At 45.8% G+C, this 22174-nt stretch overlaps 1 protein-coding gene across 2 annotated transcripts in view; it reads left to right on the forward strand.

The window, feature by feature from the left end:
* Nucleotides 1–7555: 7555 nt before the first annotated feature.
* The window catches only part of LOC140916260 (organic solute transporter subunit alpha-like), a 46223-nt gene continuing 31604 nt past the window's right edge, over nt 7556–22174 (forward strand). Inside the window, exon 1 of one of the 2 annotated variants that reach the window (XM_073357646.1) lies at nt 7556–7904. In XM_073357646.1, coding sequence (XP_073213747.1) covers nt 7838–7904 — 67 coding nt within the window. In that variant the 5' untranslated portion in view covers nt 7556–7837. The remainder of the gene's footprint in view (nt 7905–22174) is intronic. The other variant, XM_073357635.1, reaches the window with a different exon arrangement.

A 22174-nucleotide genomic window follows, 5' to 3' on the forward strand; every position in this document is an offset into this window, starting at 1 on the left:
CGGTCTTGGTGCCACTCGATGGGACAGAGCCCCACACTCAGGAGGTGTGTGGGTTACACTAGCAGGTGCCTGATGGGAGTTTTGCCTGTACAAGGGCTTCAGCATTAGTCACAATAATGAATCCAAATTTAAGGAAAAAATATAAAGGCACATCACTACTGTCACAGTAACATAGCCAGCTGCATCTCTGTCCCTTTTCTGGTGTCTGAGGGCACCCTCTAGATCTCAGTTTCCTTTCTTGGGGTGGAATCACATAGTTCTCCCACTCTTAGGCTGATCTGTCTCGACTCAGTATCTGCTGATCTTCTGTTTAGGACCTTGTGACCAGACAGTTTTCTTAAAACAAAGTATTGTTTAATCTTAACAGTAGGAGCAAACAATAACAATAGAGAAAGGATTTTGAAACTGCAAAAGGCCTACATGCACATCTATCTTACCTAGAATCTTAGGCAGGCTTATCCCTCCCCAGACCCTAACCTCTGGAGTCTGGGTTTTCTTTATATCTCTCCTCTTCTGTCCTGGAGGGATTGTCCTAAATCCAGCCACAGTTCCTTGCTTTCTCACCTCACACACTTGGACCTGCTACCCAAAACCTGTCTGGGGAGTTCTGTGGTAGGCTGAGCCAGATTTCCAAAGCAAATGGCTCTTGCATTTTCTCTCAAGTGTTTGCCAGGAAGGTTATGTCTGTATTCACTACCACCTTCCTGTGTGCATTGCCTGACAATCCTATTACACAACTAGCATAACTACTGCTGGAAAGAGAAAGATAAAATTCCTCCTAACCTAAAGGTGTAAGACACTGGTTAAATGTGTGCCACATCCCCTTCTAGTGGCTAGTTCTCTAGAGGATAAAAACCTACTACTGCTACTAGTGGAAATTACCCCTTTAGCTCAAGTGTTAGAGATCTGTGTTGAAGATCCCAAGGTTAAGACCTCATGAAGACCCAGAAAAGGGGGGGCTGGTAGAGCTGAGTGGAAAATCAGAATTTCCATCCTGTAGAAAGTTCTGATGTTCAACATTTGCTTTTGTCCTGAATGAGAACAAAAAATTGAAGTATCAAAATTTTTCTATTAATGAAAAGTTCCAAAAATGTTCCATTTGGGAAAGGCTGAAATATTTCACTTCAGCATATCTGATAAAAAATAAAATGTTGACATTTCGGAATCAAAATGATTCATTTTGGTTTGTTGAACTGACCATAAATGCTTCGTTTCTGAGTCAATTTCAGCCTTAAACTATGTTTCCCTGTTGTCATGCATTGCTCAGGGGTGTTGTATCTCAAATCATCCCCTATGGGCCAGGTTCCCTGGCCAGACTACATCTCCCACAGTAATGTAGTTGATGGTAAACCTGGGTAAACAGAGTACACACACTTCTCATTTAGGGAATATGGGACTTTTATGATGTATCATGCTCAGTCAAAGGGTAGACTGTATTGCATCGGTGGGATGTAGTCTGGCCAGGGAGCTCAGTCCATAGGAGAAAACATGAGCCACAACTACAGCTTCCATAAGGCAATGTGTCACAATTAGGAAAATAAAGGAATACTTGTGGCACCTTGGAGACTAACAAATTTATTTGAGCATAAGCTTTCGTGAGCTACAGCTCACTTCATTGGATGCATGCAGTGGAAAATACAGTGGGGAGATTTATATACACAGAGAACATGAAACAATGGGTGTTACCATACACACTGTAATGAGAGTGATCAGGTAAGGTGAGCTATTACCAGCAGGAGATCGGGGGGGGGGGAAGGGGGGCGGGGAGAACCTTTTGTAGTGATAATCAAGGTGGGCCATTTCCAGCCGTTGACAAGAACATCTGAGGAACAGTGGGCAATGGCTGAGGGGGGGAAATAAACAAGGGGAAATAGTTTTACTTTGTGTAATGACCCATCCACTCCCAGTCTCTATTCAAGCCTAAGTTAATTGTATCCAGTTTGCAGATTAATTCCAATTCAGCAGTCTCTCGTTGGAGTCTGTTTCTGAAGTTTTTTGTTGAAGAATTGCAACTTTTAGGTCTGTAATTGAGTGACCAAAGAGATTGAAGTGTTCTCCAACTGGTTTTTGAATGTTATAATTCTTGATGTCTGATTTGTGTCCATTTATTCTTTTACATAGAGACTGTCCAGTTTGACCAATGTACATGGCAGAGGGGCAGACACACCCCTGGAACTCCGACCTGGGGTATTCTATCTGCTACCCAAGATCCATAAACTTGGAAATCATGGACGCCCCGTCATCTCAGGCATTGGCACCCTGACAGCAGGATTGTCTGGCTATGTAGACTCCCTCCTCAGGCCCTACGCTACCAGCACTCCCACCTATCTTCGAGACACCACTGACTTCCTGAGGAAACTACAATCCATTGGTGATCTTCCTGAAAACACCATCCTGGCCACTATGGATGTAGAAGCCCTCTACACCAACATTCCACACAAAGATGGACTACAAGCCGTCAGGAACAGTATTCCCAATAATGTCACAGCAAACCTGGTGACTGAACTTTGTGACTTTGTCCTCACCCATAACTATTTCACATTTGGGGACAATGTATACCTTCAAATCACTGCTATGGGTACCTGCATGGCCCCACAGTATGCCAACATTTTTATGGCTGACTTAGAACAACGCTTCCTCAGCTCTCGTTCCCTAATGCCCCTACTCTACTTGTGCTACATGGATGACATCTTCATCATCTGGACGCATGGAAAAGAAGCCCTTGAGGAATTCCACCATGATTTCAACAATTTCCATCCCACCATCAACCTCAGCCTGGACCACTCCACACAAGAGATCCACTTCTTGGACACTACAGTGCTAATAAGCTATGGTCACATAAACACCACCCTATACCGGAAACCTACTGACCGCTATGCCTACCTACATGCCTCCAGCTTTCATCCAGACCACACCACATGATCCATTGTCTACAGCCAAGCTCTACAATACAACCATATTTGCTCCAACCCCTCAGACAGAGACAAACACCTACAAGATCTCTATCAAGCGTTCTTACAACTACAATACCCACCTGCTGAAGTGAAGAAAGAAATTGACAGAGCCAGAAGAGTACCCAGAAGTCACCTACTACAGGACAGGCCCAACAAAGAAAATAACAGAATGCCACTAGCCATCATCTTCAGCCCCCAACTAAAACCTCTCCAACGCATCATCAAGGATCTACAACCTATCCTGAAGGATGACCCATCACTCTCACAGATCTTGGGAGGCAGGCCAGTCCTTGCTTACAGACAGCCCCCCAACCTGAAGCAAATACTCACCAGCAACCACACACCACACAACAGAACCACTAACCCAGGAATCTATCCTTGCAACAAAGCCTGTTGCCAACTCTGTCCACATATCTATTCAGGGGACACCATCATAGGGCCTAATCACATCAGCCACACTATCAGAGGCTTGTTCACCTGCACATCTACCAATGTGATATATGCCATCATGTGCCAGCAATGCCCCTCTGCCATGTACATTTGGTCAAACTGGACAGTCTCTACTTAAAAGAATAAATGGACACAAATCAGACGTCAAGAATTATAACATAGAATCATAGAATATCAGGGTTGGAAGGGACCTCAGGAGGTCATCTAGTCCAACCCCCTGCTCAAAGCAGGACCAATCCCCAACTAAATCATCCCAGCCAGGGCTTTGTCAAGCCTGAACTTAATAAAAACTTCTAAGGAAGAAGATTCCATCACCTCCCTAGGTAACTCATTCCAGTGTTTCACCACCCTCCTAGTAAAAAAGTTTTTCCTAATATCCAACCTAAACCTCCTCCACTGCAAGTTGAGACCATTACTCCTTGTTCTGTCATCTGCTACCACTGAGAACAGTCTAGAGCCATCCTCTTTGGAACCCCCTTTCAGGTAGTTGAAAGCAGCTATCGAATCTCCCCTCATTCTTCTCTTCTGCAGACTAAACAATCCCAGTTGCCTCAGCCTCTCCTCCTAAGTCATGTGTTCTAGTCCCTTAATCATTTTTGTTGCCCTCTGCTGGACTCTTTCCAATTTTTCCACATCCTTCTTGTAGTGTGGGGCCCAAAACTGGGCACAGTCCTCCAGATGAGGCCTCACCAATGTTGAATAGAGGGGAACGATCACGTCCCTCGATCTGCTGGCAATGTCCCTACTTATACATCCCAAAATGCTATTGGCCTTCTTGGCAACAAGGGCACACTGTTGACTCATATCCAGCTTCTCGTCCACTATAACCCCTAGGTCCTTTTCTGCCAAACTGCTGCCTAGCCATTCGGTTCCTAGTCTGTAGCGGTGCATGGGATTCTTCCGTCCTAAGTGCAGGACTCTGCACTTGTCCTTGTTGAACTTCATCAGATTTCTTTTGGCCCAATCCTCTAAGTTGTCTAGGACCCTCTGTATCCTATCTCTACCCTCCAGCATATCTACCTCTCCTCTCAGTTTAGTGTCATCTGCAAACTTGCTGAGGGTGCAATCCACACCATCCTCCAGATCATTTATGAAGATATTGAACAAAATCGGCCTGAGGACTGACCCTTGGGGCACTCCACTTGATACCGCCTGCCAACTAGACATGGAGCCATTGATCACTACCCATTGAGCCCGACAATCTGGCCAACTTTCTATCCACCTTATAGTCCATTCATCCATCCCATACTTCTTTAACTTGCTGGCAAGAATACTGTGGGAGACCGTGTCAAAAGCTTTGCTAAAGTCAAGGAACAACACATCCACTGCTTGTCCCTCATCCACAGAGCCAGTTATCTCGTCATAGAAGGCAATTAGGTTAGTCAGGCATGACTTGCCCTTGGTGAATCCATGCTGACTGTTCCTGATCACTTTCCTCTCCTCTAAGTGCTTCAGAATTGATTCCTTGAAGACCTGCTCCATGATTTTTCCAGAGACTGAGGTGAGGCTGACTGGCCTGTAGTTCCCAGGATCCTCCTTCTTCTCTTTTTTAAAGATGGGCACTACATTAGCCTTTTTCCAGTCATCCAGGACTTCCCCTGATCGCCATGAGTTTTCAAAGATAATGGCCAATGGCTCTGCAATCACATCCGCCAACTCCTTTAGCACTCTCGGATGCAGCGCATCGGGCCCCATGGACTTGTGCTCATCCAGCTTTTCTAAATAGTCCTGAACCACTTCTTTCTCCACAGAGGGCTGGTCACCTCCTCCCCATGCTGTGCTGCCGAGTGCAGCAGTCTGGGAGCTGACCTTGTTCGTGAAGACAGAGGCAAAAAAAGCATTGAGTACATTAGCTTTTTCCACATCCTCTGTCACTAGGTTGCCTCCCTCATTCAGTAAGGGGCCCACACTTTCCTTGACTTTCTTCTTGTTGCTAACATACCTGAAGAAACCCTTCTTGTTACTCTTAACATCTCTTGCTAGCAGCAACTCCAGGTGTGATTTGGCCTTCCTGATTTCACTCCTGCATGCCTGAGCAATAATTTTATACTCTTCCCTGGTCATTTGTCCAATCTTCCACTTCTTGTAAGCTTCTTTTTTGTGTTTAAGATCAGCAAGGATTTCACTGTTAAGCCAAGCTGGTCGCCTGCCATATTTACTATTCTTTCTACACATCGGGATAGTTTTTCCCTGTAACCTCAATAAGGATTCTTTAAAATACAGCCAGCTCTCTTGGACTCCTTTCCCCCCTCATGTTATTGTCCCAGGGGATCCTGACCATCAGTTCCCTGAGGGAGTCAAACCAGTCGGAGAACACTTCAATCTCTTTGGTCACTCGATTACAGACCTAAAAGTTGCAATTCTTAAAAAAAAAAAAACTTCAAAAACAGACTCCAACGAGAGACTGCTGAATTGGAATTAATTTGCAAACTGGATACAATTAACTTAGGCTTGAATAGAGACTGGGAGTGGATGGGTCATTACACAAAGTAAAACTATTTCCCCTTGTTTATTTCCCCCCCTCAGCCATTGCCCACTGTTCCTCAGACGTTCTTGTCAACGGCTGGAAATGGCCCACCTTGATTATCACTACAAAAGGTTCTCCCTGCCCCCTTCCCCAGGCCCCCCCCCCGACTCCCGCTCTCCTGCTGGTAATAGCTCACCTTACCTGATCACTCTCATTACAGTGTGTATGGTAACACCCATTGTTTCATGTTCTCTATGTATATAAATCTCCCCACTGTATTTTCCACTGCATGCATCCGATGAAGTGAGCTGTAGCTCACAAAAGCTTATGCTCAAATAAATTGGCTAGTCTCTAAGGTGCCACAAGTCCTCCTTTTCTTTTTGTGAATACAGACTGACATGGCCGCTACTCTGAAACCTGAAATTAGGAAAATGTGGTTTAATGTTGAACTGACTCTAAACAAAGAGCCCTGGCTTTCAACAATCCCAAATATTCAGAATCAGGTGAAAGGAAATATTTCATTTTTGTTTTCCCAATAGAAAATGAAAATGGCAGCATAATTGACATTCTCCTGTGAAACATGTCAATTTTGTGCAAAATGAGTTTTCCATTGGAAAATACTTCCAACAAAAATTCCCAACCAGCTCTACCTGTTACAGAGATCAAATTGAAAAATTCCGCTACAAAAAAAAAAAAAAAAAAAAAAACCAACCAAAAAACCGACTGTTTGGAATTTTTATTGTTTTCTTGAAGTTTATAAATACATTGTAATGTAATTCTCTCTCTTGAACTCCCCTCCCCTTTTTATGCAAAAGGTAGTTTTGGTTTATGTGGCAAGAACTTGCAAAACTGGATCAAAACGACGCAGTTGTTTGTTTAAGCTTTGAGTGAAATCCAGCTCTCCTGTTAAAGCATTTGTAAACATGATGGAAAAAGTTTAATTTTCACTTGCTTCCCCTCCCCATTTTTGGTTCCTTTAGAGGTGAAGTCTGTGGTAGTTTTCCACTTTAATAGGAACACGATCTGGTCCGAAATGTAGCCATTACTCTCCCCCGCCCCTAACTACACACAGAGGGGTAAATGCGGAGTGCAGTACATATGCCTCCTGCTCATAAGTTGAAAATGTTTGTCTCAGAGCCTTGCAAAAGTGACAATAGCTGACAATTCAGGTGGTGTGGGAGGTACTGTCTGGTGCTGGGGTGTGTGTGAAGAAGAGAGTGAAACTCTGAAGCTTGGAACTTGTAGGGTAAGTATTGGTTTCAGAGTAACAGCCGTGTTAGTCTGTATTCGCAAAAAGAAAAGGAGGACTTGTGGTACTAGCAATAAATTGGTTAGTCTCTAAGGAGCCACAAGTCCTCCTTTTCTTTTAGGGTAAGTATTAACGCTGCATGCCTTAGGGAGCTCTGTCTCTATGTCTCCCTTGCGGAACAGGGGCGTCTTTAGTGTATGCCTTTTATCGCACCTCGCAAACAAAGTAGAGGGGACAGGGACACAAGCGTATTGGTGTCAGTGTGGAACCTCCCGGGGAAGAGGACGCTGCGAATGCGCGAGGCAGGCGTGTAAATGGGGAGAGACACAGTGAGCCCAGCGAGGCCGCGTTCAGTCTCCGACCGCTCGCTTTGCCCTTCGCCTTGCGGTCTGCGCCCCGACCCGCCGGACTCCGCCGCCCGGTCACCGAGCCCCTGCCGTGCCCGGGGGCGGGGGATCGTCGCCCGGCCCCTCGTGCCGCAGCGTGGTTCGAGCGGGGAGAGACGGAGCTGGCTATTAGGCCCTTTTACCCAATCGCAAGGTGGATGGGAGGAAATGTACATTTGGCAAGTCTCAGCGCCTGACTGGAAAAGCGAAGAAAAAGTAGAAGTGCTTTGTTACTCGGCCATGCCCACGCCTCTGCGGAGCGGGGACGCGGACAAGGAAGCAACCTCCCAGGGGCAGCGAGAGGAGGCAAGTCTCAACAGAAGCTACAGAAATGGAGAATGGGACCGAGCCTGCCTGCGCGGCAAACGAGCGCCCGTTTGCTCACGAAATTGTCAGAAGTAAGTTTTGCTGCGGCCGCCGCTTTAAAAATAGTGGGTGTGGGCGGGCGGGCGGGGGGGATTTTTCAGGAAGATTTCTTAACTGAAAACTTGTCTGGAGGGAAAGCCCTGTTTTCTCTTGCAGACCATGTGCAGCTCCATACCCGGGCACTAGTTTCCCGTTTTAGTTCAGCGATATGTAACATGAGGAAGCTGGGTTAGTGTTTGAAAGGGATTCCAATAATTAAAAACGCTAAAAAAAAATGGACCCACAGTTAAAGTGTGTGATAATTATTAATATTTTATAATAATATAATTTTGTTTAGTACTAAAGTAGTTCACCAGAGTAACAGAAATGTAATGAGGAGTCCAGTGGCACCTTAAAGACTGACGGATTTATTTGGGCATAAGCTTTTGTGGGTAAAAAACCACTTCTTCAGATGCATGGAGTGAAAATGACAGATGCAGGCATTATTGTCCTGACACATGAGGAGAAGGGAGTTACCTCACAAGTGGAGACCCAGTGCTGACAGGGCCAATTCGATCCAGGTGGACGTAGTCCACGCCCAATAATATAGATGAGGAGGTGTCCATTCCAGGAAAGCTGCTTTTGTAATGAGCCAGCCACTCCCAGTCCCTATTCAGGCTCAAATTAAGGGTGTTAAATTTGCAAAGAATTTTAGTTCTGCTGTTTCTCTTTGAAGTCCGTTTCTGAAGTTTTTATGTTCAAGTATAGCTACTTTTAAATCTGTTATAGAATGTCCAGGAAGATTGAAGTATTCTCCTACTGGCTTTTGTATGTTACCATTCCTGATGTCCGATTTGTGTCCATTTATTCTTTTACGTAGGGACTGTCCGGTTTGGCCTATGTACATGGCAGAGCGGCATTGCTGGCACATGATGGCATATATCACATTAGTAGACGTGCAGGTCAATGAGCCTCTGATGGTGTGGTTGATGCAGTTGGGTCCTCTGATGGTGTCGCTAGAGTAGATATGGGGACAGAGTAGGCAACGAGGTTTGCTACAATAATTGGTTCCTGGGTCAGTGTTTCTGTGGTGTGGTGTGTAGTTGCTGGTGAGTATTTGCTTCAGGTTGGGGGGCTGTCTGTAAGCAAGGACTGGCCTGCCTCCCAAGCTCTGTGAGACTGAGGGATCATTTTCCAGGATAGGTTGTAGATCGTTGATAATGTGCTGGAGAGGTTTTAGCTGGGGGCTATACGTAATGGCCAGTGGTGTTCTGTTATTTTCCTTGTTTGGGCATGTCCTGTAGTAGGTGATTTCTGGGTACCCGTCTCACTCTGTTAACCTGTTTCCTCACTTCCCCAGATGGGTATTGTAGTTTTAAGACTGCTTGATAAAGATCTTGTAGGTGTTTGTCTCTGTCTGAGGGATTGGAGAAAATTCTGTTGTATCTTAGGGCTTGGCTGTAGACAATGGATCGTGTGATGTGTCCTGGATGGAAGCTGGAGGCATGTAGGTAATTATAGCAGTCAGTAGGTTTCTGGTATAGGGTGGTGTTTATGTGACCATCACTTATTTGCACTGTAGTGTCCAGGAAGTGGATCTGCTGTGTGGACTGGTCCAGGGTGAGGTTGATGGTGGGGTGGAAGTTGTTAAAATCCAGGTGGAATTCTTTAAGGGCCTCCTTCCCATGGGTCCATATGATGAAGATGTCATCAATATAGCGCAAGTAGAGGAGGGGCGCTAGGGGACTAGAGGTGAGGAAGCGTTGTTCTAAGTCAGTCATAAAAATGTTGGCATACTGTGGGGCCATGCGGGTACCCATAGCAGTGCCACTGACTTGAAGGTGTAAGCGGTCCTGAAATCTGAAATGACCTACAAGATCTTTATCAAGCATTCATTTGCAAATTTAACACCATTAATTTGGGCCTGAATAGGGACTGGGAGTGGCTGGCTCATTACAAAAGTAGCTTTGCCTCTCCTGGAAGGGACACCTCGTCATCTATATTATTGGGCGTGGACTACATCCACCCTGATCGAATTGGCCCTGTCAACACTGGGTCCACTTGTGAGGTAACTCCCTTCTCTTCATGTGTCAGGATAATAATGCCTGCATCTGTCATTTTCACTCCATGCATCTGAAGAAGTGGTTTTTTACCCACAAAAGCTTATGCCCAAATAAATCTGTTAGTCTTTAAGGTGCCATCGGACTCCTTGTTGTTTTTGTGGATACAGACTAACATGGCTACCACCTGATACTTGACAGAAATGTAATGGCCATGCGAAGTATAATCTATGCTGTATTGTAAATTTGATGCTATACAAGTAAAGCATTAAGGTCCTGATCCTGCAGACATTTATTACCAGACCAGGTGCTTATCTTGTGGTGAGTTACATAAGGTAACTCTAACAGCCATACTGGGTCAAACCAAAGGTCCATCTAGCCCAGTATCCTGTCTTCTGACAGTGGCCTATGCCAGGTGCCCCAGAGGGAATGAACAGAACAGGTAATCATCAAGTGATCCATACCCTGTCGCTCATTACCAGCTTCTGTCAAACAGAGGCTAGGGATACCACAGAATCATAGAAGATTAGGGTCGGAAGAGACCTCAGGATGTCATGTAGTCCGATCCCCTGCTCAAAGCAGGACCAACCCCAACTAAATCATCCCAGCCAGGGCTTTGTCAAGCTGGGCCTTAAAAACCTCTAAGGATGGAGATTCCTCCACCTCCCTAGGTAACCCATTCCAATGCTTCACCACCATCCTACTGAAATAGTTTTTCCTGATATCCAACCTAGACCTCTCACACTGCAACTTGAGACCATTGCTCCTGGTTTTGTCATCTGCCACCACTGAGAACAGCCGAGTTCCATCCTCTTTGGAACCCCCATTCAGGTTGTTGAAGGCTGCTATCAAATCCCCCGCACCACACTCTTCTCTTCTGCAGACTAAACAAGCCCAGTTCCCTCAGCCTCTCCTTGTACATCATGTGCCCCAGCCTCCTGATCATTTTCATTGCCCTCCGCTGGACTCTCTCCAATTTGTCCACATCCTTTCTGTAGTGGGGGCCCCAAAACTGGACGCAATACTCCAGATGTGGCCTCACCAGTGCCGAATAGAGGGGAATAATCACTTCCCTTGATCTGCTGGCAATGCTCCTACTAATGCAGCCCAATATGCCGTTGGCCTTCTTGGCAATGGGGGACACTCTGCTGACTCATATCCAGCTTCTCGTCTGCTGTAATCCCCAGGTCCTTTTCTGCAGAACTGTTGCTTAGCCAGTCAGTCCCCAGCTGACTGATGGACCTATCCTCCATGATATTACAATGGCCATTACTGATGGACCTATCCTCCATGAATTTATCTAGTTCTTTTTTGAACCCTGTTATAGTCTTGGCCTTCACAACATCCTCCGGCAAGGAGTTCCACAGGCTGACTGTGCGTTGTGTGAAAAAATACTTCCTTTTGTTTGTTTTAAACCTACTGCCTATTAATTTCATTTGGTGACCCGTAGTTCTTGTGTTATGAGAAAGAGTAAATAACACTTCCTTATTTACTTTTTCCACACTAGTCATGATTTTATAGATCTCTATCATATTCCCCCTTAGTCACCTCTTTTCCAAGCTGAAAAGTCCCAGTTTTATTAATCTCTCCTCATATGGCAGCCGTTCCATACCCCTAATATTTTTTGTTGCCCTTTTTGGAACCTTTTCCGATTCCAATATATCTTTTTTGAGATGCGGTGACCAGATCTGCACACAGTATTCAAGATGTGGGTGTTCCATGGATTTATATAAAGGCATTATGATATTTTCTGTCTTATTAACTATCCCTTTCTTAATGATTCCCTTAATGAGTTGTGTGTGACTTGTAAATTTACTCAGGAAGTTCAGGAGGGGACTCCAATGCAATGAATCATCTCTCAGCTGGCATTATTGCATGATGATTTCACAGATACTAAGGTCAGAAGGGACCATTATGATCATCTAGTCCGACCTCCTGCACAATGCAGGCCACAGAATCTCACCCACCCACTCCTGCGATAAAGGATGTCTGATTTCTTCATACTGATTGATGTATCAACACATGCTAAAAATATGGGGCCCAGATCCTAGAGTGTGATTGGTCACTGTGACCTAAGTCATCACATGGTGTTATTTCTGCTCCTTGATTGGTTAATTCCCAAACCCACAAAGAGTTTTCAGAATCACTGTGTGAATGCTTCTGGAGTGAAAACTCAAGCTAGTCTACACAAGAAGCGCTGTGCTGCTGTAGATGCTATGCCGACGAGAGAGCTCCCACCTCCATGAGAGGCTCTCCTGCTGACATAGCACTGTCCACACCAGCATTAAGTCGGTGTAACTTGCATCACTCAAGGGGGTAGCTTATTCACACCTCTGAGCGACATAAGTTATACCGACATAAATGGTGGTGTACAAACCCCCATACAGCTTCTATGCTGTCCAAGATTGTGGGGAAAAATCCACTGCCAAATTGAGGTGACATTAATTTTCTATTTAATAGAACGGGGAGGGGGAGAATAGATTCAGCAGTAACTGGGACACCTAGAAAAAGAGCTGAGAAAAGAGCTGATGCTTTGTCACTTGCAGTTTATAGACCATTTATAAGAAGAGGAATATTCTTTATTTTGGTGTATCTGTGACTGGGGTGGGGGAGCTGGGCAGAGGTGCTGTGTTTCTGGGTCCAGATGCCCCTTCCTCCCTCCCTCCCAAGAAGAGTGGAACAAACAGTCACAGAATCTGTGCAGCAACCATCAAGAGGATGATGCAGCAGCTTCTTCCTTGCTATGCCCACGGTTGCTCTTCCATGTAAACTCAATGCAATCAGGGCTTCCTGGACTGTGAGTGGGTGGGCATCCTAGGGTGGGAAGGAATCAGAGTTGGGGAGCAGCTCTGCTGATCGAAAAGTCTGCTGGAAGCAGCATTAACTCCTTTTTATTTTTAATCAGTGACAGTAGGGAAGTGTGTAGCCACAGGGAGTCTCCTAGGGTAGCAGGACTCCTCCTGTGCAGCTAGGGGACTGAGAATAGAGAGGCACATGGAGGGAAAGTCCCATGGGATTGTGCTAAGCTCTCCCTGCAAGTCCTTAGGGTCTGTATTGTCATACCACTTCCTTCCTGTCCTCTAAGGCCATGTTTTCACTCGGAAAAAAGTGTTTTTAAAACATTAGCCAACATGTTAATCTGCCTGGTCTAGAACAGGATTTTAACACACATTAAAAGTACAATTTATCCTGTCTACACTAGGTTTTTTTACACATGTTCAAAATATCCTTTTGTTTCTACTGAAATCTAGGCCTGTGCGGTCACAGACCTCTCCCCTGAGTGGCACATGTAGCTACATCTCTCCAACTTCATGACATTTTTGGAGAGCCCCCACCACCCCCCATAGATTTTACAATGGGAAAGGAGAAGTGAATTCCTTATCTCTTAATGAGTGTCAGAATGGAGCATGGTGGGACATCAACCCTGACCTTGGAGTATGTCTACTCTGCAAAAAACCCACCCTCTCTGCCCCCCTACTGCAGCAAGTCTCAGAGTCCCTGTCAACAGACTCAGCCTCACAGGGCTTGTACTATAGAGCTAAAAGTAGCATTGTAGACACTCCCGCTCGGGCTGGAGCTGAAGCTCTGAGAACCATTGCACCCACTCGCTGGGGTTCAGAGCCCCACCTCCAGCCTGAGTAGGAATGGCTGTGCAGCTATTCTTAGCCCCACCATAGCACAAGCCCCACCAGCCTGAGTCCGTTGACAGAGTTGATCTGCTGCTGCAGGGTTTTTGTTTTTGGCAGTGTAAACATACCCTTTGTGTCCCATGGTACTGAGAGCTCCTTACATCAAGTAGTATGGCCTTGTATACACATACATTGGCACTGGCTTCCACTAAAAGTGCATTGTAAAATTATTTGATTTAAAGTAGGTGCAAAGCCCTGTGTGGACACGCTGTAAGCTGCCCAGTGGATAGAGCAGGATCTTGCCTGTGGTTGTACTAGCAGGTCCAGTAATCGAGTATAGATCCAGGAATCAGGTACAAGTCCAAGAGTGAAACTGGAGTCAGGTTTGAGGGGTCAAACCAAAGGTCAGAAGCCAATGGGTTAACCAAGGGATGTAGCCAAAAGTCAGAGCCAGGAGTCAGAAACCAGAATGGAACAGGTACAGGCTGAGGTTGGAGCAGGAGTAGGCTTTAAGCAGAAATGGAGCAAGTTAAGCACTGCTGGACATGCGGTATGCACTGAACGGCCACTGATGTGAGACTTGGCAACACAAGGGGAAAAAAGCAGCACTGCCTTTCAGAACAAACCCAAAACTAGTCCAGCCCATTTCAAAGGGAAGGGTATGGGGGCAGTGCTTAATTTATAATGGAAGAGGTGCCAGGACTCAGGAGTACTGGAAGAGCCCGAGAAGTGGGGGGGCCACCGGCACCTGAACGGTGGCCCTGCCTCTTCTCCATCTCTTCCCCCGAGGCCCCGTGCCCGCTCCGCCTCTCCTCTTGAGGCTCCGCAACCTGCCACTCACTCCTCTCCGCCTCCTACCCCCTTTAAGGCAGGAAAAGAGTGATGGGGCCATGGCCTCATGGTCCCCCCATTCCAGCGCCATTCCAGTAGCACAAGCTAGTCCTGCCCACCCAGCACCCTGGGTACATACTCGAGTAGCCACCAGCCGTGTTACCATGGTTTCACTGCTGTTGTCACTTGAGCTAGCTAGATCAAAGCTAACTTGGGCATGGGAGTACAGACGCTATTTCCAACTCTGGAGGTTGTATCACGAGTCTTGTGATATTTGGGATTTTTCGTATTGCCCTGTCTCTGGAATCCTGTGACTGTGAGACTCTTACCTTTCATTAAAAAAAGGGACTTTCTAGCATGATAGTTGTAGAGGAAAGTGTAAAAGCATGAATCCTAAAGTCTTCAAAACTAGAAAGAAAATAAAATCAACCCTCCATTTATTATTTTTTAAAATTCCATGGTTTTTAGTCAATCTCATGAGTTTTTGTTTTCTGACTCCTGAGTTTTGCGTGCTTGGGATTGGCAACACTAACTCCTGTCCCACAGCACACTGGGGTCACTATAAAACCTGAGATGGATCCAGGGAAGGGGTGCATGTATTTCATTTCTTCGTTGTCTAAATCCCACTCAGGAATCCTGCACACTGGGTACTGTATGACATGTCACATACCTTTCAGTAGAAGGGCTCTCAATCTTCATCTCTTGTCGAGTACTTTTACTCACCTCATTGTCTTGGAGGGCCTGTAACATGGCTTCTGTGGTCAAGGCTCAGCTGTCAAGATAGTATCCTAAACATAGCCTTGAAGAGGGGCAGCCTTGACACAGGACAAGGGGAAGTGGGTGCTTTGTGTGCTGGCTGTAGTAGGGGGCTGAGTGAGGCTGTCAGTCCAACTGGCCTGAGGGAACTAGAACGGGAGGGGAAAGCCGCTCTCACTCTAGCATTCTGCTGTTTGTGTTATTCTTGTAAAAAGATAAATTAAGACAAAAATGACATGAAAGTGACATTGAAAGTGTGACTTGGAGGGATGTGGGAGCGTGAGGGTTTTCAGGGTACATTTACATTTAAGCTGGGAGGTGTGATTCGCAGCTCATGTAGATGTAGCTATGCTAGTTTAGCTCAAGCTAGCACCTGAAAGAAGCAGTGTGTCCGGGATGACATGGGCGGCCCCTTAGGCTAGTGCAATCCTGCCTGGCCCCTGGGTTCGTCCCTAGGAGGCTAGCGCAGCCTGCCGCAGACACACTGCTAGTTTTAGGTGCTAGCTTGAGCAGAGCTAGCGCGGGTATGACTGCGTGAGCTGGGAACCACACCTCCTAACTCACATGTAGACATTCCCTAAGAGTGCTAACAAAAGGCCCTTGCCGCTAATAAAGTTTGACTGCTAGTCAATGATACGGGACTGTTAAGCTGAGCAGGTTAGTGAATAAAGGCCGCCATCTTGACAAACTGCATTTTCTTATTATTTTTTTCAACATACAACATAACCCAATAGTGAGCAAACCTTAAATCATGTCAGTGTGGTTACACATAGTCCTGCATCGGAATATCCCCTACTGGCACAGCATTAGAAAGAGGGTAGTTTTAGAGTGTGTGAAGGCAGTGAGCCAGGATGTTAGGGCTGGCAGAAGAAAACACGCCTTATTTCTTCCTACAGGAAGATCTCAGGTTCTGAGGAGACTGCAGACTCAGGGTCGGTCTATGCTAGAAAATGATATTGACCCAGCTGCATCCCTCAGGGGTGTGAAATATCCACACTCCTGAGCAACATAGTTAAGCCAACTTAAGTCCCAGTGTAGATGGCGCTAGGTTGATGGAAGAATTCTTCCATGGAATTAACTACCAGCTCTGGGGCAGGTGGATTACCTGTGCTGACAGGAGAACCCCTCCCCTCAGCATAGATAGCATCTTCAGGGAAGCACTACAGCAGCTCTTCCACAGTAGCATTTCAGATGTGGACACACCCTCAGCTAAATTTCCCAGCAACCTTAAGAACATACAAGTCAGTGCGTGGCTCTTCACAACACAGATGACCTCTGCCCGGATGTTGCAATGGCGACCGGTTCCAGATTGGAATTGTCAGTGTGTCTGCAGCAGGGATTTAAAACTGAAAGCTGTAGAAGCTGTTACTGCAGGTCACCAATGAATTGAAAAAGTAAAGAATCTTTTCCTACTGCCCGTTGCACAACACTTTGCTGTGCCCATTATGAAGCACTCGGACACACGGTTCGTAGGGTTCAGAAAAAGCAGAGACATTTATATAAATAATGAGAACATCCACAGGCCTGAAATGTTTGCTTTAACACGGGATGGGAACCCACGTACTTCAGGACATAAGACTAACTGATGGGGCTAGAATGAAACTTCCTCTTTGGGCAGTTTATTCCACAGTTGTCTGTTGTGTAGTTTCTGCTCCTGAAGCATGTAGTACTAGCCGCTCTCAGAGAGAGAGGAGCAGAAGTTAGGTGGGCCACCACTTTGGTCTGGCATAGCATTTCCTGTCTCTTCTGGAACACAAGACAGCTGAAATATTTCCTGTAAAAGCACAGCTTCTTGGATTTCATAGTATTGTGTACAGCTGTTGTCTGTGGATTCCCTCACTTATTCATTACTCACACTTAATCTCCTAGTCATGCACACAGTGAGTGACTGTAGGCTGCTGTGTTGTATCACCAGCCAGGGAAGGGAAGCAAATGCTCTGGCCAAGTCCTTGTTAAGGTCCTTTAATCAGATCATGGTTTATTGTGTATAACAAAGGATATAAACAACTCAACAGAAAATGCTGGACACACAATCCACAGCCAGGACTTACCTGTGTTCCCATCTTCAGCTTCCTTACACACCCTGCGCAGCCAGTTGATAAAGGGGGATCCCTTAACCCTTTCTAGGCTGCTGCTTTACCTGTTCCCAGTGGTTGTTCTTCAAACTTGCAATGATGCAGACGACTGCATGAAACAGAATTGCGAATGAAAGACAGAATTATGTTGCAGTTCTGTCCTGCATAAACCAGACTGTACACCGCATACGACTGTGGGCCTGCTTACTGATACTTTTGTCAAACTCCAGGACAACTGGGAATCCCTCCTTTGTAGACTGCGGCAACGACTGTGTTTGAAAGCACAAGCTGATGGTTTTTTTAAAAAATGTACCTACATTTATTAATCATTTATTCAGTGGCATAATTGTGCATTAGGCTTTATAGAACAAATAAAAAGCAAGGCCCTTGCCCAAAGGATCTTACATCTAATCTTACACAAAATGTGTACAGTGATGATAATAGGGGGACTGGGAACAGGGAGACAAAGGCTACACAGATGAGATGCTTTGGTAAGCTATAAATGCTGCTTGATGAGTCCAATGTTTAAAAATAAAATTTTGATGAAAACCAGATCAGGTGTGTTCCAATGGTTCTTTCTTTTTCATACGTGTACACAGTGCCTAACTAAATGGGGATCAGTGACTGGGACCTTCGAGCACAAAATATTTGCAGTAGAAATAAAGAACAATAAGTGAGACCAGACTGAATTCAGGTTTGGAACAGGCATTTCACACTGCTCTCGTAAAGGTCACGGAGGAAGTGGAATTGTTTATGGTGTTTGATGGGAAAAGGAAAACTCAGGCTGAATGTCAGGAAAATTGCCTGTTGAGATAAAATAGAGTGTGAAATTCTGAGCCAGGGTTTCAGAAGACTACAGTGGCAGATGCACTCAGGAAACCTTCTATGTAAATTGCTGTACAGCAGGGCAACCTAACTGACTAGTTTAACAGGTCTGGCTTGGATCAACCAAGTCTGAGACTCAGGGGCCTGCCAGTAGCTAGAATGTACATAAATTCCAATTTATAAGGCTTATTAAAGCCTTTGTCTATTGTTATATGTTGACACACAGGGAGATATGGGGCAGGAAAGACAGTTCTTGTTTTATTGAAGCAGGGTGAACGTTCCCTGCCGAAAGGTCAGGCTATCTTGTCTGCTGTAAAACCAGCAAAAGCAGGAGTTTCACAAATTGGTGTTTGGTGCAAAACCATTCAAACACTGTAAACTAATTACTGAGTGCTTCCTATCCATGGCAAACAGTTTTGCTGCTGCCTCACAGACCAGGAAACAAGGGTAGATGTTACCTACCGATGGAGAAACCACAGATAGTCAATCAGCAAACTTCCAAGGAGAGCTGCAGCTCCCTTTAACACCTCTGGAGAATTGTGGATGCTCAGCACGCATCTGGAGTGGGTCCTGTGTAAAGGGAAGTGAGACTTTGCTAACTGTTATGTGGCGTGTTAGCTGTTTTCCAGTTGCACTAAATAATGCACTAGTGTCATTCTACTGACTTCAGTGCTGTTCCAACTGAGTTACAGGTGTCACATGAGAAACGACTCAAGCGCCTAGTGTCCCCATCTAATAATGTCCTAGGCTTAAAGAAAAACTCTTTGCAGCTTTTGAATATACTGACCAGAAATGAATACAATGAGACACTGTGCTGTCCAGCACATCTCACTCCCGGCAGTAGTAAAGAGGCAGAGTGAGAGAATCAGTCCTTTGCCAAGTGTTGCTAACCAATCAGCCTTCGCTAAAGGCCTGACAATGGGTTCCTGGCCTTGGTGAAACTGGTTGCCATGATGCTGGCTTTACTGCCTCTCACCCCTGGGGTGGGGTAAGGGCGATATGACAGCATGGTCACTCCTTACTGCTTGCAGCCAGGCTGGTGTTTGGATCATGGAATGGAAGGGGGACAACTACTGAGAGAGAAAGTGAAGCAATCCTGATAAACTTCACGTAGCTCCTTTGACCCAAATTCTAAATTTTGCTCCCAGTCACACTGGGGTAGATTCAAAGTATTTCCACTTTAGTCTATAGCCCCGTCTACACAAGAAAGTAAAGGTGCTTTTTTCAGCTGCGTTATCTTAAAATGACAGGGAAGCCCCCTTAGCACTTGTGTAGATACCATTTAATATAACGGTTTTCAGACTTTTGTGCTGGTGATCCCTTTCACATAGCAAGCCTCTGAGTGTGACCCCCTTATGCATTAAAAACACTTTTTAATATATTTAACACCATTATAAATGCTGGAGGCAAAGGCTGGGGTGGAGGCTGACAGCTCGCAACCCCCCAGGTAATAACCTCGTGACCCCCTGAGGGGTCCTGACCCCCAGTTTGAGAACCTCTGATTTAACAGCTTCTCAAATATTCTATAACCTAGGCAAAGCAATACCAGTGAGCAGTGATAGATGAATGGGTGCCTATTTGAATGGGATGTGGTGTCATTGCATTTTTTCGTCTATCTCAGGCAGCATCTTTCTTTGGCAGAGTACATCTCTTAGGCCAGGGCTATCCCATCAACGTATGTCGACTCAAATTACATTGGCATACTGTTGCCTCATTTAGTACTTTGCTTGTGTGCATGCATACTTGGCACCTTGTGTTGGCCGTGCACGTACTCACCAGGAGTGCTTGAGTCGATGCAGAGTGCCGTGCACCATGGTTAGGTATCCCACTGTGCAACTTGCCCCTGTCCAGCACACTGTGTTTTTGGAAGTTTTGCCAAAGCATGATGGGACTGAAACAAGTCATGCAGGGTGACTGGGAATACGGGGTCAACTGCCGAGTTTGCAACTATCTCCATCCCATAATGTTATCTGTATCCCATAATTTTTGTGCCTTTTTTTCAAAATCCCACAAACCTGCACAGTCCTCCTTGCTATCCGCCATCTCTGACAGAAGCATGGAGCCTACACAGCTCTGAACTGTTGTCATGAGCATTGTAAGCACAAGGCACATGATCCTGGAGCGTTTGCAGAGCTGCAAGAAGAACTGAATGAGTGGGCAACATAACAATTTCGTGGAGTGCTGTGGAACATAGGGAGAGCCATTGCTGGCATTCATGGAGCAGCTGCACATGGTGGAGCACCACTTCTGGGCCTGAGAAACAAGCACCGAGTGGTGGGATTGCATCGTAATGCAGGTGTGGGATGATGAGCAGTGGCTGCAGAACTTTCAGATGCTCAAAGCCACATTCCTGGATCTGTGCGCTGAGCTTGCCCAAGCCCTCCTGTGCAGGGACACCAAAATGAGAGCTGCACTGAGAGAAGCAAGTGGCGATCGCACCAGGCAAATCTGCAACTCTGGATTGCTGCTGGTCAATGGTAAATCAGTTTGGAAGTGGGAAATCCACAGCGGGGGCCATTGTGATGCAAGTGTGCAGGGCTTTTTATCACCTCCTGCTATGCAGGATTGTGACTCTGGACAATGTGCAGGACAAAGTGGATGGATTTACAGCAGTGGGGTTCCCAAACTGCAGAGGAGCAATACATGGCACACATATCCCTATTTTGGCACAGACCACCTTGCCACTGAGTACATCACCAGAAAGGGCTACTTTTCTATAGTTACTCATCATTGGTGGATCACCAGGGATGTGTCACCAACATCAGTGTTAGGTAGTCAGGGAAGGTGCATAATGCTCATATCTTTAAGAACACAGGATGTACAGAAAGCTACAAGCAGGAACTTTCTTTCCTGACTGGTGGATTAGCATTGGGAATGCTGAAATTCCAGTAGTGATCCTGGGGGAGCCAGCATATCCTTGGGTCATGAAACCCCCTTTCCAGCACTAAGTAACGATTCAACTACAGGCTCAGCAGGTACAGAATGACAGCTGAATGTGCTTTTGGTCATTTGAAGGGTTGCTGGCATTGTTTACTCATAAGATTGGATCTCAGTGAGAAAAATATCCCTATGGTTTATAGCTGCCTGCTGTGTCCTGCATAATATCTGTGAAGCAAAGGGGGGAAAGTTTCCACTGGAGTGGAGGGCAGAGGTGAAGCAGCTGTCTGCTGAATTTGAACAGCCAGATACAAGAGCTATTAGAAGAGCTCAACACGGAGCTAGATAGCTCTGGGTGGTTCTGAAAGGCCATTTTAATAGTGAGCCAGATAAGTGTGTGCTGTTGTAGTGGCTCTCCCTGGCCCTCCTCTTTTGTGGCCAAGTCGGAATCATTTGGAGATCGCTGGACATGTAGGAATATAACTTTGTCAATGCACCTCTTAATTTTGTTTGTGAGTGATCCTATGAGTTATGTGACATGGTTACTCTCAGAACTGCTGAGCACTCATTGGTATATGTTTTGACCTAATAAAGCAGAATGAGTTCCAAATACTGTAATTTTATTCTGTAATAAAATCAGTGCAAAATAACCCGTGCAATTTTAAAACAAATACATTAAAAACTTAATAAAACTTAATAAAATAAGAGAGCAGAGCTTATGAAGAGCAAAGAACATTCAGGTCCATTTCAGCTACACATACACCAACCGTCACTTTCACAGGTCAGTGCAGGTGAAGCTGTGATTGTCTTTAATGTGGAGTGGAAGGGATAGTGCAGTGACCCCAGATGCCACATGGAATATTGATATGGATATAGGGAGCCTGCAGCATCTGTGTTTGCTGCCTGAGAAGCCCCATTATGTCCTGGTGCAGCTCTCTCTGCTTTTCCTGCTGGGCCTCCTGGGCCTCTCTCCTCTCTGCTTTTTCCTTCTTCCGGCTGCCTGTAGTGTTCATTCTCCAGGCGCTGTGCTCACAGTCTGATCGAGCACTGGCTTGCAATGATGCCCTGGAACATGTCATCCCAAGTCCCCTTCTCTTTCCTCCTTATCTGGCTCAGGTGTTCAGCAGGTGTAGAGGGGGAGATCCTGAAGGCTGCAGTGGCAGCAGCTGAAGATAACACACACACAGGTACCATTGTCGGCATATTCACTGCAGAATGAGAAACTGAAGATGCTGAATTCACTCCCCTTGATCCCCACAAGTTTTAAGCA

The sequence above is a fragment of the Lepidochelys kempii genome, chromosome 1, assembly GCF_965140265.1.
Source record: "Lepidochelys kempii isolate rLepKem1 chromosome 1, rLepKem1.hap2, whole genome shotgun sequence".
In the NCBI taxonomy this organism is placed as follows: Eukaryota; Metazoa; Chordata; order Testudines; family Cheloniidae; genus Lepidochelys; species Lepidochelys kempii.